The sequence below is a fragment of the Sparus aurata genome, chromosome 21 (genome assembly GCF_900880675.1).
Source record: "Sparus aurata chromosome 21, fSpaAur1.1, whole genome shotgun sequence".
Classification (NCBI taxonomy): Eukaryota; Metazoa; Chordata; class Actinopteri; order Spariformes; family Sparidae; genus Sparus; species Sparus aurata.
Genome location: NC_044207.1, coordinates 31,692,557 through 31,710,597, shown reverse-complemented (window position 1 = coordinate 31,710,597; position 18,041 = coordinate 31,692,557). Strand labels below are relative to the sequence as shown.

Here is an 18,041-nt window from a genome sequence, read left to right as displayed (position 1 = left end):
CATGTGAAACACATGCTAGAGTTCAGCCAGCATAATTCTACTGTTTTGAAGATTTGTCTTCCCTCACTTGTCTCCCTCTTGAACACTGACTGTGAGGACAGCCCGCTTATCCAAAATTTGGTCGCGGGGGCAGCAGCTTCAGTAGCGCTGCTGCCCCCGCGACAGGATTTTGGATAAGCGCTTGACAATGGATGGATGGATGGATGAAGATTTGTCAAATAAAATAGAAACATGAATTTCTCTGTTCAGGCACCATGTCTATCAATCTCTACAGAGGTGATTTAAGCGTCAGCAGAGAGAGATGAATATCAAGCAGCTCTTAGGAAGCTTAAAGAGTCTCTGAGGTCAGGTCTCTGGGTGTTTTCACAATTGCTCCCTTCGACTCCTCAAACAATCTCAGATCGATGACTCAGCATTTTTCATATGTCTCTGACCACTTGATGACAATTGACATGACAATGAAATAACACTATATTGTGATCAGAGATGCACATACATCACATTCATTCTTTTGTCTTAATTAGTTTTGTTGTAAGTACGAACATTGTAGATTTGATTAAAGCATCCTGCTGAAGTTTAATAGTATGAGAGCTCCTCTGTGGATGTGTTGGTGCTGTATGTAAACTGGTCAGATAAGGTTCCCACACACATTAGGGGCGTGCTGAATTTAATACAGTGCCGATAAAAAGTATTCACCCCTTGGGATGTTTTTCCTTTTTAGGTCAACATAATTTAGCTTTTTTGACAAAAACTCAAGATCAAATAAGTGATTGCATTAACCTAGTATTAACCCCGTTAAATTGACTGACCTAATTCCACAGAGGTCCAGCCAATTGGTGCTAGTAGTCTCACAGTTAGTGAAATGGTGATCACCTTCGTGCAGTGAATGTAGTATAAAGACACCTGTGTCTGGAGGTCCAGTCACTGGTTAATCAGTATTCCTGGTTACAGTTACTCCATGAAGGCAAAAGAACACTCCAAGCTCCCATCAGGAGATGAATACAAAAACATTTCCAAGTCACTGAACATTCCTCAGAGTTCAGTTAGATCCATCATCAAGAAAAGGAAGGAAAATGGCACATGTGTAAATCTGCCTGGAGCAGGCCGTCCTCACAAACTGAGTTACTGTGCAAGAAGGAGACAAGTGAGGGAGGCCACCAAGGACTACTCTACAATCGGTGGCTCAGGATGAATTTGGGGCTGTTGTCTCCATCCTGTTTGTACCAAAAGAGATAGGTGCAATCCAGGTGGGAAAACCCTTATTAATTTATAATCTTTTCTCTTATGATGTAAAAATGTCATGTGATTGCGCCGTACGTCATCACTTCACATCATCAGAAAGCGACCAGTCGCGGTAACATAACCCAGCTGTGGCTTGCTGCCAGCAGTAGCGAGAGGAGCATGCTGGGGAAATGTTTGCTGCAAGAGCTGACAAACGGAGCCATTGAGCATCAGAATTGGAGCCGTATGCCGATTTAATCACGGACTTTGGCCAGGTTGATGGCGAGCTAAGAGTTAGCCTTGGCACCAAGCCTGAAGACTGTGTCCCCGGGAACGAACCAACTGAACCCCCACCGCTCTGGTCAGGCTGGTGGGAGGCTCCCTTGTGCAGCCGCTTCCTTTTCCTCATTTTTTGGCCCCTCACAACTCAATAACGGCCCCTACACACACTACACACACTCACCTCCCAACACTTGGACTTTTTTTCCTTCCCCACTGGACACTCACCCGTTGGGCCGTTGTATTGTGGTTGCGCCTCGCCATTACAGGCGAAGCTTGAACTCTATTTCTTTGGCATTCGGGCCTGGTTAGTACTTGGATGGGTGACCGCCTGGGAATACCAGGTGCTTATGGATCACATGTGCGCTGCAAGTCCTCTGATGTACAATGACTAAATTAATTGTACATACTGAGGTTTTCTACGAATGGCCATTTGTATTTGCATTTCATATCCTTATTGTTATTCTATCCATTGCTGTCAATGTTTACTGTTGTCTATGTTTCACTATCATAATATATGGTGTCACTAAAACATAACCGCGTTCCGTGTCTCACTCTCCGCTCCTAGAGCCAAACCAAGTCTTCTGAGCCTAGCCCAGATAATAAAGTTGTAGCTATCTGTTAGTACCTAAACTGTGCTTTAATAGGGTAGCGTACATGCTACATAGCGTGGCGAGCTAGCCAGGAGCGGAGAAAGACCTGAACGTTTTATCAATACATTTATTGTGTAAAAATTGACATATACGAGAAACGTGGCATTAAGATTACAAATGCAGATTTGATAAAGGAAGCGACAACAACTGAAACAGATGATGAGGTAATCGACTTTTTACAGCAGTACGGTTCTGTTTTAAAATCTGAACGTATTGATGAACCCGATTCCGCTTTTCACCATTCGATCGTGGCTGAATATAATTCAGGCGCTGCGTTAGCCGCATTACGTCCAATTTTACCATATACATATGAGTGTAATGACATTGAGGCTACCTACAAGATCTTGGACCTATCTACAGTCTGCGACCACAAGGTAGTGAAGTTGCAAACTAAATACTACCTTTCTGAATTAGAAAAAGTCGCGAAATTGACTGGCCAAGATTTTGCAGTTGTACTTAATGGGTCTCTGCTTGGTCAGCCAGTCACCCAGCTCAATCCCACTACCACTGATGTTGAGTCCCCTTCAGAGGATGATGAAAAGCCACCACCTGTTGCCACAGTCGGCCTTCAGGTTCCACCACTGCTCTCTGCTGCCACCTTTGGTCACCCAGTTGGTCCTGCTGCTTCAGACCAGAACACTGAGCCACAGCCACGGGTCCAGCCAGACCCCACAACCCAACACGCCTCAAGACCCGCTTTGCCAGCCGTGTCACACGCCAACCTCGATCCACCTGAAGTTCAACGCTATGTGGTTGAGCATATCGTAGAAAACGACGAAAGCACTATGCATTCCACACAGCGTCTCAGAGCCTTCTCTGGAAGATCGTCCAGACCGCAAACCGAGTCAGACTATGACACATGGAGTTCCGGAGTTGAGCTGCTATTAAAAGATCCTGCAGTGTCCGACCTACAGCGCTCACAAAAGATTTTTGACAGTTTGTTACCACCTGCTGCTGACATGGTTAAGCACTTGAGACCCGACACTCAACCAACAGTGTATCTACAGACACTTGACTCAGCGTATGGCACGGTTCAGGATGGCGATGAGTTAAACACCAAATTCATGGACACATTCCAGAATGCTGGAGAGAAGCCGTCCCACTATCTACAACGTCCTCCAGTCACCAGTCCATCAAGCTACTGAAGTTCGCGGATGACAGGCGATCGGCTGCAACCTGCCATCCCTCCAGGACCTGTACGTCTCTAGGACCATGAGGCATGCAGGCAAGATTGTGGCTGACCCCTCCCACCCTGGCTACAAACTATTTGAACCCCTCCCCTCTGGCAGTAGGCTACAGTCCATCAGGACCAAAACTTCTTGTCCCCAAAACAGCTTTTTCCCATCTGCAGCAGGACTCATTAACAAGGCCAGAATCTACCACTGACACTGACTCTCATACCCACCCTACATATATATATGCATTACATTAATGCACTCCCATCTTCTGTACAGTTTCCCTATATTTTCTTATCTTTCTTATTTTCATTTACCTATATTCAAAAAATAACAAACAACAAACAATTTTTTTTTTAATTCTTGTCTGGTTGGTGTATGACTGTATATTTTTGTGTGATTTATATATTTATCTTTTCTATTTTTGTGTGATTGTATATTTAAGCACCATTGCACCAAGACAAATTCCTTGTTTGTGTCAAAACCCACCTGGCAATAAATCTCATTCTGATTCTGATTCTGATTCCAGTGACACTGGCTCGGACTGTAATGTGTTCATGGTGTGTTTCTCCTTCTAGTGGAAGTTGTGGAGTATTGTGTTGTCTTTGCTCCAAAGGTTTTTGTACAGAGTTTTGGTGTTTCCTGTCACTGTGGGCTGCAGAGCACAGTAGTACACAGCAGAGTCTGTCACTGCAGCAGAGGAGATCTGCAGATGGACTCGATTTCTCTTGTCATTCAGTTCGGCAGTCAGTCGAGGGTGTGGAGGTGTTGCTCTCACCTCTGAAGGCTCTTTTGTATCAGTGATGAAGAGAAGGAACTGAGGAGCTGATCCAGGATCCTGTCGATACCACTGGAGATTATTAGCTTTAACTGAATAGTTACAGGACAGAGTAACACTACTGTCCTCTGATGAAAACACTTCAGCTCTGCTGGCAGCAACATCATCTTCCAAGGTGTTACCTAGTGAAGGAAACAACACGTTATATTTAGAGTTCAGTTCAATCAGAAGTACATCATTTGAATCATATATTGGGAAAATCATCCATACCTACGAGAGTTGAAAAGAACAAAACTGTAGTGAGTTTTTCCATGCTGACAGAGGTGAAATGCTGTAATTGAATGTTCAGTGTGAATATGTGTATTGAGTTGTGTTTAGTCTGATGTTCACAGCTGGAATCAAACAGTTCTGTCATGAAGCTCCTCTGCAGTCAGTAGGAAGAGATTTATATGTCAGACTACCTTCATCTGTGAAGCTCTTCATCACAACTGTGTCTCATCATTGAAAACCCTCCAGACTGTATCATCACATCCTGCTGCAGTTTAACAGTGTGTGACTCCCTCTAGTGGATGTTGTGGAGTATTGTGTTCTCTTTGCTCCAAAGGTTTTTGTACAGAGTTTTGGTGTTTCCTGTCACTGTGGGCTGCAGAGCACAGTAGTACACAGCAGAGTCAGACAGCTGAAGCTTCTGGATCTCCAGAGGAACTGATCTTAAGGTGGGATTCAGTGTGGATGAAAATCTCTCCTTATATTCGTCCTCTGTGTCCCCCGTACCAATCTTAAAGCGGCTCAGGATGAATTTGGGGCTGCTGTCTCCATCCTGTTTGTACCAGAAGAGATAATAATTTGTTGAACTGCTGTTATATTGACAGTCAAGTGTTACTGCCTCTCCTTCAGCAGCAGTCACATCTCCTTCTGGCTGCAGCACGTTGTCTTGTTGTGCTCTGCATTCTGTAAAACAGCAACAAACAGTATCAGTGTGCTGTTAAAGAATCATGTCAGTGTTGGATCCATATCACAGAAACAGAGTTGTGTTCATACCGAGACACATAACAGTCAGCAGCACTGAGATGAACAGAGGCTGCATCATATGTGCAGTGTTGAGTAAGTGTGAGCTACAGCAAGTGTAAAGAAGGCTGTGATCTCTGTGTTCAGTCTTCATCAACACTCAGTTGGTGGATTAGAAGGAGGAGCCTGATCACAGTGACAGGGCTCATTCACAGCCCTGTGTTACTCCCTACTGACAACTTCACTGACAATCTTAATTGACATTCACATATCTTTTGGTGCTCTGCAGCAATGCAAATACGGTGAATATTTTCTGATGATTTTGATTTACACGTTAAAGAACAAACAATTCAGAGTTTATTAGTTGGTTCAGAGTGTATCTCAACACTTTGAGCAATGGAAGCAGCAGATTGTGTCCTGATGATCCACAGGCTACAAAGAGGATTTATTCCGGGCATGTCAGCACTTTTTTTTGACTGTGAATGAAATACACAGTTTCTTCACGGGGGATCAGTGGCACGCTCAGTTTATTGAGATCCAGACAGAAATGCACCCCAACCGTCTGAGCATGGAACTGGAGCAAGCGAGTGACACCAGGTGGAGCTCAAAATCTGGATCAGTGCACAAGATACTAAAATTGTTGGATGTATTACTGTAAGCTCTCGCTGAATGTGCAGAGTGGGCAAACTAAAATAGAAGCAGAACAACTGTTACAACTGCAAACGAAAAAGTGTTTTCATGGTCCAGTTGTACCATAGGCTAATTTACAGTGGCCTGGCAGATTTTAATACAGCCTATCATAAATCACTAACATACATCTCATATCAGTTTTAAAAAAATAATCAGATCCATCCTGATTTTTCCAGGCCTACCCATTAGCTACATTCTGGCTCCGCCACTGTATTAGCTGGAGGTGGAAACATTCTGTTTTGTTCTTGTCTTTTCCTTCCGTGTGTCCTCTATGATGGAGTTGTAGCAGCGGAGGTGTCATGCCTGTGGTAAAGTACATCCAAGTGTGATGAACCGTCATTTTAAAGGAGTCATCGCCCGGAAATCGCAATTTCTCTCGTTAAATCATGTATATTGGTGTTGGACCTCTGTTGAAACTTGCCTGAAAAGCTTGAGTTTGAAAGTGGCTAATTTTTTTCGCTTTGGCTCTTTTTCCGAACAGAAATAGCGCACATTAGTGCGCGTTCCGAAAGCACGAGATTTTGACTCTGCTCCTGTGGTGACGTTACCACAGGAGGCTACTTGCATAAGCATCGGCTCACAGCCGTCCTCAGCCAGAGTGAGCACGCCGAATCTGCTTATTTCTCTATCATTCTCACGCCATACATCGTCACCGCCAGCATTAAAACTCAGGTCTTACATGTAAAACACGAGTGTGAAAAGTAAGACGGAAAAAAAAGAATTTACCATTCAGAGACTTCCTGCTGTAAACGAGTCTCTTCCACCGTCTCTGCCTCTTCACTCTGCCGTTCGGTTTCCGACTCCGGCTCGTACATAAATGCCTGAATTCCGTAAGGTTCGTCATTTAGTGTGTGCACAATGACAGGGGGCTGTTGATGTTTTGGAGTCTGTGTGCATGCAGGCTCGCCCACCATTCCAGTTCTGTCCTTCCTGCGGCCAATCAACGCGCGCCTCATTACATATTAATACAATGCACATCCGGACTGGTCAAAACCTCGCTCATAATCTCGCGTGAGAAAGTCGCGGTATGAAAAAGTGTCAGAACAAGCTCTATGTTTGATTTTTGAATTTTTTTTTTTTCTAATAAGTTTTGAGAACTGATCCAAAGTGATCCAAGAGGGACTGGATATGTAAAAAGGTGATGACTCCTATAACTTCTCTTAAAATTGAAACCTGCAAGGGAAAAATCTAACATCAACTTTGAGAGCTCAACTACATGAACTCTTCGAACAAACACTCTGTCACCCTGCCTAATGAGGAACACTACACTGCTCCTGACAACATTGCTAGTTGTGTTTACAGTGATATGCTGAGAGTGGTCATTTTTTCCAGGAGGAGGGATGTGGTCCTTCATGTCCCCCCAAGATTTACATCTATGTGATCTGGCAAACAAGCTGTTATTTTGTGTGTGACAGCACATGATAATATAATGTTTGTTTCTGAAGTTATCAGAAGGTATCTGGGTCCAGACCAAAACACAGAAGACATCATGAAGACTGTAACTAAGTCTTGAGTTTTCAAATGTTCTGGTGTTTGAAGCTTCATCCAGTTGGTTTGTCATTGATGTGGATTTGCTGCTCATGTGAATCCTCCCACAGTGTTTCATTAGCAGCTGTAACCACAGTGACTGTGATAAAACAGGAATTAGCAGAATCCATCTGATATGAAGCTGTGGTTTGAATACCACTTCCCTCCTCTTTGAAGAGTAGTCAGATATCTGTGTTCAGGTTTTTGTACAGCCTCTTCTACACTTTGTATCACTGTGTTTCTAGAGCACAGTAGTAGAGAGCTGTGTCTGCCAGGGTTAGCTCTCTGATGGTCAGGGTAGTTGATGTTTCTGATGTTTGAGATTCATATCGACTGTTAGGAATATACTTGTGAGCACTCAATGATCTTGCTCCTTTCCAGAGTATAAACTGAGGAGCATGAAGGTCAGAATGATGTCTGTACCAGTAAAGGAGAACATTGTCAACACTTGTCTGATATTGACATGTGAGGTTGACAGATTGTCCTTCTGTTCCACTGACTTCATCTTCTACAGGAGAGATGCTGTCTCCAGCTATTAGTCCTGGAAAAAGTGTAGAAAATGAAGCCATTAGACTAACATTGTTCATGAGGCTGAGAGGAGAAAACAGTGGAAAATATCAAGTGTACAGTGTTACTCTGTGCTCCTTCACAGTCACATACAAACAATATCATTCAATGAACATCCATTTTGTCAATCTGATGAAAACATGAGGAGCATTGACTCTGTCAGAGCAAAGACATGAGAAAAGTGATGAAATCCAGGTTGTGTATATGTGGTTAATGCAGCAGGTTCAACAACACTTACATTCCTGTTGTGTTCCAAAACTCACCTGTAAAGTGACAGAAGAGTAAAAAGAAGTAAAGCAACATGTCTTTGGATTTATTAAAGCCAGACAGACAGCAGATGAGCAGTGTTCTTCCACTGCAGCACAATGAGGAAGGAATGATGTCATTGGTTGAGTTGATGCTAAATGGGTGGGGCCAATCAGCTCTTCACGTTAGTTATTCACTTCGACTCAACCAATCCATTTGTGTCTGTTGTCACAGCAGCTCTGTGTGGAATCTTTATTGGTTGATGTTTTGTTGTATTTGTCATCAGTCCAGTGACACTGGCTCAGACTGTAATGGGTTCATGGTGTGTGACTCCCTCTAGTGGATGTTGTGGAGTATTGTGTTGTCTTTGCTCCAAAGGTTTTTGTACAGAGTTTTGGTGTTTTCTGTCACTGTGGGCTGCAGAGCACAGTAGTACACAGCAAAGTCAGACAGCTGAACCTTCTGGATCTTCAGAGGAACTGAGTTTGAGGTAGAATTCACTTTGGATGAAAATCTCCCCTCATATTCCTTTTCTGTATTTCCAGTACCAAACTTAGGGCGGTTCAGCATGAATTTAGGGCTGTTGTTTCCATCCTGTTTGTACCAGAAGAGATAATAACTTGGGTCACTGGTCTCAAATGTGCAGTCAAGTGTAACTGTGTCTCCTTCAGCAGCAATGACATCTCCTGTTGGCTGGATCACTCTGTCTGCTCCTTTACACTCTGAGGAAGAAGAGAACATGCAGAGGAGGAGATGAATCAATAAAGATGATTGATTAAAGGAGAACAATCAGTAGGTTTAAAGAGTTACCTAGCCAGAGAGTCAGAATCAGGATGTTTCTCAGCCAGTGTTTCATGTCTGCAGTGAGAGGGGAGGAGAGAGAGGAAGAACATTGATACTCTGATGGATCTGGGCCTTCACAACATTGGTCCTTCATCTTTATCACCTGTTGAGGAACTCTATATTTACATCGCATTTAAATTTCAACTCTGAAGCTCAAATATTTTTCATAATGATTGTAGTGAACCGAACCCAGAAACATACATAGAAACTGAATTCTTTCATCGACATTTTAATGGTTTAATCAGGAGGCAAGATAACTATAAAAACAGAGTTTTACCCTCATGTCAGATCGAGGGAGATGTCAGATTTGACAAATGGACCCTCAACACACTAAAGTGACCAATTGGAAGAAGTAGGCAGGTACAGCCAAAGGGACTTTGAATAGGCCCGCACGAGTAGAGAAGGTGAGGTGGTAATTGGTAGATTTCCTAAGTTCAAAAGCTTGATAGGATTTCTGATCCAGAGCAGAGGGCGAAGCATTGGGCAGAATTTTGCCAGGTTTTTTGAACACGAGGGAGCGTCCGCCTCTGGCTTGGACGCAGGCTTGATATCTTTTTCAATAAAGATTGCTCTGTCATTCCGCCCAGTCTTGCCTCTGCAGATTCTTTTATTAACAAACAACACACTGACACTTTTGTCGTAGAGAGCCCAGAGATGACAATGACTTAATCAGTGGAGGTGGTGTCACTTCTAATGGCTGCTTAATAATGTCTCATATATGGTAAGAATGGTACAGAGGATATATTGTTAAGTTTTCCCTCTAATCTCTGGTAAAATATCATGTTTAATATTTCCTGTTAAAACAATGTTGTTTTAGAAACATCCAACCAGGATTTGGTGACATAATATTGACATCTAAAATGCTTATTTCTAGATGATTTTTGCTTCTGTTAATCAGAGTATCATATTCCCCTTTTTGTGTTTTTGAATCGTTTGTTATATCGTTCATTCATTGTTTGGGTCATTCTGATGTTGTTTCACACACATTAAGCCAGGATCTAAACCAGTTTAATCAGCTTTAACTGACACATGATAAAATCAACACTCAATTACCAGTCTGAGGGCTTACAGAAAGTCCAGTATCAGTTCCTAATATCATTACACGACCAGAATAAGGTCAACTAAAGTTCAGTCGGAGCAGCTGATGCTAACGAGGTAATGGAGGTCAAAAGGTTGTTGGTTAAATCCCCAACTTGTCCTCTGTCATGGTGATATGTCTTTGAGCAAGGCACACTGCGGTGCATTTACTATTTAAACTAGTGTTCGATGAACTGAGGATAGTGTCTACCTTTTTGATTTTATCATCAGTAAAAACACTCCAGACTGTATCATCACATCCTGCTGCAGATTAACAGTGTGTGACTCCCTCTAGTGGATGTTTTGGAGTATTGTGTTGTCTTTACTCCAAAGGTTTTTGTACAGAGTTTTGGTGTTTCCTGTCACTGTGGGCTGCAGAGCACAGTAGTACACAGCAGAGTCTGTCACTGCAGCAGAGGAGATCTGCAGCATCACACCACGTTTTTCTTCAGACAGTTTAGTCGAGAACTTTGTGTCTGATGTTAGAGACTCTGCAGGTCTTGTAGCATTCAGACCTGAGATGTAGAACAGAAACTCTGGTGGTTTTCCTGGATATTGTCGATACCAGAAGAAATGATCATTGCCATCAGCTTGTTTGGAGTATGTGTAGGACAGAGTAACAGTGCTGTCTTCTAAACTGGACTCTTCATTCTTGTCCGGACTGAGTTCTTCACAGCTGACACCTAAAAGAAGAAATAACTCTGTAACTTACTGATGTACATATTTCATCAATGAGGCTCTTGTAAAGTGAATTATGTCACCTACCTGTTATTGTCAGCAGAAATAAAGTGACAGACAGACTGAAGTTCACTGACAGCATCTTAAAGATCAAGACAATCTGTTTTTGTATGAAACTCCACTGTGAGAGTTTTTCTTTTCTGAACTTGGGTCTCAGTTTCTCTCCTCCCTTAATCCCTCCCTCCTTCCTCTCACAGCTCTGACAGATAGTGTGTTTGTCACTGCTGTGCTGCTGTTATTCACTAACTTCCATCATTTCCATCTGGTAAGAAGCAGCTGATGAGGTAACACTGATTTACACCTGACAGCACATGTGAAGGTCCTGACTCGCCTCAGTCTTTAATCTGACAATGTGCTCCCCTTCACTTCCACATGACAACCATATTAATGACTGATTGGAAACTTGTCTCAAACAATACTGTTCACATTATTGTGTCCCATGTGAGGACCAATCAAATCATGAGAGTCCTGTACAAACATAAATCACCTACAAAGTTGATTTTCAGCTCCAACCAGAAAGATTGTTTCCATCTGTCAGACTGTCTCTTCTAAAGTCTCATGGTTGATCATTATTTTTCATCAATCAGTCAGATTTTGTTGGTCAATTATTTCATGTGCCATGTATGTGCTACAAATATTTAATGTATAGACTGGATTTTATATATTCCACCCACAGTGAAGTGGGTGAAGGTTGGATGTTGGACAGACATTGTCTCTGGATCCAGCGGCGTCAGTTTGTCCCGGTGTTGGCAGTCAGAGGACGTTAGCTGACCTCTGAAACACAGAGGTTTCACTCAGGGTCCGTCAATAAATTACTGTCTGACTGAAACAAAGTTCATGTTATTTTTAGTACCATTCTGATGGCTTGACCTTATTAGTGAAGATTATGCATACAAATGTTCAGGTCATATTTTTTATTAAAATGTATTATTTATTTTATTATTATTGTTGTCTTAAGAAAACCCAGCATGTTTTATCGTTTGTTTCTAGGTCACATGAGGAAAAAATGCTGATTTGTCATAGTAATAATATCATTTGGGTTGATTTTTTTTGATGAACTCTACTGAAATGAATCCAAATGTATAATTAATGTTATTTCATGCAATATATGACTAGCAGTGTAAGTCAATGACAGCAGGTGTGTCTTCATCATCCAGAGAGGTAAAACAATTCATCATTGGTTTGGAGTCACTGTGTTAACAGCTGTAACCACAGTGACTGTGATAAAACAGGAATTAGCAGAATCCATCTGATATGAAGCTGTGGTTTGAATACCACTTCCCTCCTCTTTGAAGAGTAGTCAGATATCTGTGTTCAGGTTTTTGTACAGCCTCTTCTACACTTTGTATCACTGTGTTTCTAGAGCACAGTAGTAGAGAGCTGTGTCTGCCAGGGTTAGCTCTCTGATGGTCAGTGTAGTTGATGTATCTGATGTTTGAGACTGATATCGAGTATCAGGAATATATTCATAATCTCTGTTTGACTTTGCTCCTTTCCAGAGTATAAACTGAGGAGCCTGAAGGTCAGAATGATGTCTGTACCAGTAAAGGTCGGGATTTGAATAAGTTGTCTCATATTGACATTTGAGGTTGACAGATTGTCCTTCTGTTCCACTGACTTCATCTCTTTCAGGAGAGATGCTGTCTCCAGCTATTAGTCCTGGAAAAAGTGTAGAAAATGAAGCCATTAGACTAACATTGTTCATGAGGCTGAGAGGAGAAGACAGTGGAAAATATCAAGTGTACAGTGTTACTCTGTGCTCCTTCACAGTCACATACAAACAATATCATTCAATGAACATCCATTTTGTCAATCTGATGAAAACATGAGGAGCATTGACTCTGTCAGAGCAAAGACATGAGAAAAGTGATGAAATCCAGGTTGTGTATATGTGGTTAATGCAGCAGGTTCAACAACACTTAAATTCCTGTTGTGTTCCAAAACTCACCTGTAAAGTGACAGAAGAGTAAACAGAAGTAAAGCAACATGTCTTTGGATTTATTAAAGCCAGACAGACAGCAGATGAGCAGTGTTCTTCCACTGCAGCACAATGAGGAAGGAATGATGTCATTGGTTGAGTTGAGGCTAAATGGGCGGGGCCAATCAGCTCTTCACATTATTTATTCACTTCAACTCAACCAATCCATTTCTGTCTGATGTCACAGCAGCTCTGTGTGGAATCTTTATTGGTTGATGTTTTGTTGTATTTGTCATCAGTCCAGTGACACTGGCTCAGACTGTAATGGGTTCATGGTGTGTGACTCCCTCTAGTGGATGTTGTGGAGTATTGTGTTGTCTTTGCTCCAAAGGTTTTTGTAAAGAGTTTTGGTGTTTCCTGTCACTGTGGGCTGCAGAGCACAGTAGTACACAGCAGAGTCTGTCACTGCAGCAGAGGAGATCTGCAGATGCATTTTGGTATTATCATCACTCACGTTAAAGGACAGTCTAGAGACTGAATCAGATGTTGATGATCCTGTTCCAGAGTGAGAAATAAGGAACTCTGGTGGTTTTCCTGGATATTGTCAATACCAGAAGAAATGATCAGTGCCATCAGCTCGTTTGGAGTATGTGTAGGACAGAGTAACAGTGCTGTCTTCTAAACTGGACTCTTCATTCTTGACTGGACTGAGTTCTTCACAGCTGACACCTAAAGGAAGAGAAGCCTTTTTTATATTTTGGAGAAAAAAAACTCAAAAGAAATGAAGTGCCTTCAGAAAACATTAGAATTTAACTTGGCAGAATAAAATCATAATGTAACATACCTGTTATAATAGTGAGAAACATCAGAGACAGCCCATAATAGTCCAGTGACAGCATGTTGAATAAAGGTAATGTTTCTGGTTTGTGTATTGAACTCTGCTGAATATGGAAGTTCCTCTCTCTTCTATAGTTCAGTAACAGCTCAGCTCCTCCCTGAATCTCTCCGTCTCCTCTTAGATCTGTATTTTCACCTCTTCTTCTTCCTCCTGGTTAACAGACTGAAGGCAGCAGTTTGTAACAGCTTTTAGCTGGTCACGGTTGGTTGTGTGGTTCATTCAGAGGACTTTCAGACTATAAAACAGGATTTAACCAGGGTTCTAGTCCTGTATGAAGCCTGTAGTCTTGTTACTGAGATATGATGAAACCAGGTTTTTGTCCTTTGTCTTAGCAAGTCTTTTTGGTGCCTTTATTTTCGTACACATGACATGTTTGTCAGTGGTAACTCGACCAGAGAATGAGACTGTGTTGTTTTCACTGGTAGGTGAGGTCTGACATGAGAGTGACACTGTGGACTGGTGTGTTTGTTAGACAACTTTGTGTGATACCAGGGTGTGTTATTCAATCACTGTACAACTTCAGTCAGCTGATGATGAAATGAAAAGCTTATTGTCAGATTTTATGCTCAGACAATGAGCGGTACGCTGAACATCAACAATCAGCTGATAAAGATTTCATTTCAGCTGGCTGACAGAGGACCTCAAAGTTTCGCAGTTCTTGGTTCAACCGATTGCATGAAGGTTTGTAATAGTATTTCATTTAATTTAATTTCATGTTCCATTTATAGTACACAAAAATTACAAGTTACAGGTGAGCGAGCCTGACTCAGTTTAAAAACTGGTTACCATCAGGGGTCGGCAACCCGCGGCTCTGGAGCCGCATGCGGCTCTTTAGCGCTCCCCTAGTGGCTACCTGGAGCCTCTTCAAAAATGTATGAAAATAGATGGGGGGATATATTTTTTGTTTTAATATGGTTTCTGTAGGAGGACAAACATTCATAACGTTTTCCAATGCTGTAAAAATGTGCATAATAAATATTAAATTTCAACATTTCTGTCAACGAAGATTTGCGTCATAGCCTGCGACACACATTTCAGCGCGGCGCCGTGCCAGGAAGGTGGCTGTTGTAAACAAACCGGCGGGTGTGTCAAGGCCATGGATCCCAAAGGGAAAAAGAGAAAGATAGCTGATGAGAACAGAGGATTCAAGGAAGAATGGACCGAATCATTTGCTTTCATTGCCAATGTAGAAGGATGTCCTGCATGTTTACTTTGTAATGAGAAGTTTTCGAACAACAAAAAGAGTAATTTGGAACGACATTTCCAGGGAAGGCATGCTAAATTTGCAGCCGACTACCCAGTTGGGAGTTAGAGAAAAAGTGCGATTGCAGTACTTCTGGAGAAATTAGAGGAGCGCAAAGGTAGATTTAAGAAATGGATTGCATCTTCAAACTCCACTACTGCTGCAAGTTTTGTTGCAACCCGAGAGATAATAAAGCGTGGAAAACCGTTCACGGATGGTGATTACATGAAGGATTCATTCATCAAAATATCAGAGCACCTATTTTCAGACTTCAAAAACAAAACTGAGATAATCCAGAAAATTAAAGACATGCCTCTCTCCGCAAACACGGTGAAAGAACGGGCCATTAAAATGGCAGGCGACATCACCAATCGGCAAATCAAGAACATTAATTCAGCTCCAGCGTTCTCAATTGCCTGTGATGAGTCGTGTGATGTGATCGCTATCGAACAGAGAGCGCTGTTATGCAGGTATGTGAACTCTTAAATTAAATTTAAAACACCAAATATCGTACAGCAGAGTAGTTCACCTCATCATCAGCCCATCCATCACCACAGGACTTAATCAATGGGGGTGATTCCCCTTCTAATGACTGATTAATAATGTCTCATATGTGGTAAGAACGTACACAGATGATATATTTTAGTTTTCCTCCTAAACTCAGGTAAAACATCACATTTCATATTTTCTGTGATTACGAATGTTTTTTCTTTTTAACAAACATCAAACCAGGATTTGGTGATCTAATACTGACATCTAAAATATTCACTCTTTGATGATTTTTGCTTCTATTGATCTGAGAAACGTATTCCCCTTTCTGTGTTTTTGAATCTATTGTGATATTGTTCATTCATCGTTTTGGTTTATTCTGATGTTGTTTCACACACATCAAACAGCATTTAAACCAGTTTAACAGTGTGTGACTCCCTCTAGTGGATGTTGTGGAGTATTGTGTTGTCTTTGCTCCAAAGGTTTTTGTACAGAGTTTTGGTGTTTCCTGTCACTGTGGGCCTCACAGCACAGTAGTACACAGCAGAGTCTGTCACTGCAGCAGAGATGATGGTCAGATCCACACGTTTGTCTGCTTTGTTGATGTGAGCTGAGAACTCAGAGTCAGTTGGATGAATGAGTCCTCCCTCTGTGATGTAGAGCAGGAACTCTGGTCTGGATCTCTGGTATTGTCTGTACCACTGGATATTGTCAATAGCACCCTCATATTTACAGGTCAGGTTGATGTTTCTTCCCTCTTCAACACGTTCTTCACTTCTTTCTGGCTTTATGCTGTTCATGGAACCCAGCGCTGCAAAATTAGTGTTATTCATGTTAGTCGTCTGTAACATTCTGACATCAAGAGACTCAGCAGACCTTCTTTAATAAACCAAATGTTCTTTTCTATCATGGATATTGTTACTGTCCACAGATACAGCTGTAGTTATTAAAGGAGACCAAATATGTGGTTCAGACAGCAGGTTAATGAGACTTTGATCTCTGTTCCAACACTTACCTATAAAGTGAGAGAAAAGTATAAAGAGGTAGAGCGACATGTCTTTAGAGTTGTTCAAGTCAAACAGACAGCAGATGTCAGCTCTTCTCCTCAACATCAAGCTGATTGTGCTTTTAGTTCCTCAAACACTTCTGCTGCACAGACAGAAATCATCTCATTGGTTCAGTTAAAGGTCAGTGGGTGGAACCAAAGAAAAACCTTTTTAGAGATTCTCTGCCTCCTAAAGTTCAGTTGAGTCAGTGAGTTGATTTGTGAATCCAGCTGTTCAGAGAAATGTTGACTGAATGTCCAGTTTCAGTCCTTCACAGCTCTGTGAGACCGAGGCAGGTGACAGGAGAAGGAAGCTTTGATCACCTCAACATTTAATCTTTACTCTGGAAACATGGAGGCTGTTTCATAGATCCTTTGAACACAGTGAAGAAATACTAATATTAATATGTTATTTTAGCAATGATCAGAAGCTGTCTTGTCCTAATGTCTTTCTCTGTTAAATGTTGGATGACTTGTGTTGCGCTGTGACAAATTTCAGTCTGGTGTTCTCAGACAGATGATGTTCATTCAGTCTCTGGTCCAGAGTTCTTGTTGTTTCAGGACACAGTGTTCCCTACAGTTGAATGTGATGTTTAAAATACTTTGGATGACCCTGCAGTGTCCAACATAACATTTTTTTCTTGCAGCTTCTTATCTTGATCTGCAGTCTTTGTTAATTTTTTGTCATGATTGTTATTATTAGTACTTAGATTATCAAAAATCACAGTTACATGTCAGGATGTGCTTATTATAGACATATTCAATATTTAACTGTCATGTATCATCACAGTAACAGCGTTACATACATTAGCAGCTGTAAACACATAAAAACATTATAAACACATCATGTGGTCCTCTTTAAACGCTGGGTGGAGGTGTATATTTTGGTAAATAACCGCTGGTTCCAAATAAATGCAGAGTCTAATTTATTTTGAAAAAACATCAAGGAAGAAGACGTGACCACTGACACTGCACGTTTTTCCTCTTCGCCTTTTTCACGTGTTGTGCCCAGAAGGATGCCAGAGAATTCACAGAGAAGCTGGCGAAGTTTGTGACATTTTCATCGCGGAGTTTTGTGAGGAGGGAATTAAACGCCTGTCCCAAATAAACGCCTGGTCTGTTAAGTGATTTAAACAAATAAACGCCCGGCTATTATTTGGTATTTTACATTTGTTCCCGCATCATCAGCACGAGCTGAACAATAAATCTAACACAGCAAGAGAGGCGGGACTTAAGGCGGAACAGCCAAACATCAGCCGGTCAGTCCCAAAGCCGGTGTCATGTTTGAAGCAGCAACAGGAGAGGGAGGGGAGAGGAGGCAGCTGCAGCAAGCGCAGACACAGAGCGGCGAGAGAAACTGAGCGACTGTACTGAGGCGTTTGTGCAAAACTGCGGATAAATGGCAGAAAAAGTGTGTGTTGAACCCCTTACCGGGTGCGACGCCCCTGACCGCGGTCAGCCTTCGCAGGAAACTGCCGACATACTTCACAATACATTACGCCGCCGCCGTGGTTCAGCCAGGTATACTGATCCCTCCACCTCGGGAGAAATCTCCTTTTCCTCCTCTCGGACTCATAGCACTCCTTCGCTGCCGTCACTCTAAACATTTCCCGCATGCATTCTAGCGAATCACGATTGTCGTACGG

The 18,041-nt window shown here is 42.0% G+C and overlaps 2 gene segments (V, D, J or C); both read right to left on the bottom strand.

Moving 5' to 3' along the window:
* Positions 1 to 4,752: 4,752 nt before the first annotated feature.
* On the bottom strand, positions 4,753 to 7,158 carry LOC115572836 (T cell receptor alpha variable 19-like; the record flags this gene model as incomplete). The annotated part of the segment is given in 3 exon segments: positions 4,753 to 5,057; positions 6,531 to 6,572; positions 7,050 to 7,158. Coding segments are annotated over 3 exon segments (456 nt in total), but the record flags the coding sequence as incomplete, so codon positions are not given.
* Positions 7,159 to 15,269: 8,111 nt separating this feature from the next.
* Positions 15,270 to 16,488, bottom strand: LOC115572835 (T cell receptor alpha variable 12-3-like). The segment is given in 3 exon segments: positions 15,270 to 15,320; positions 15,881 to 16,161; positions 16,366 to 16,488. Coding segments are annotated over 3 exon segments (429 nt in total).
* Positions 16,489 to 18,041: the final 1,553 nt, after the last annotated feature.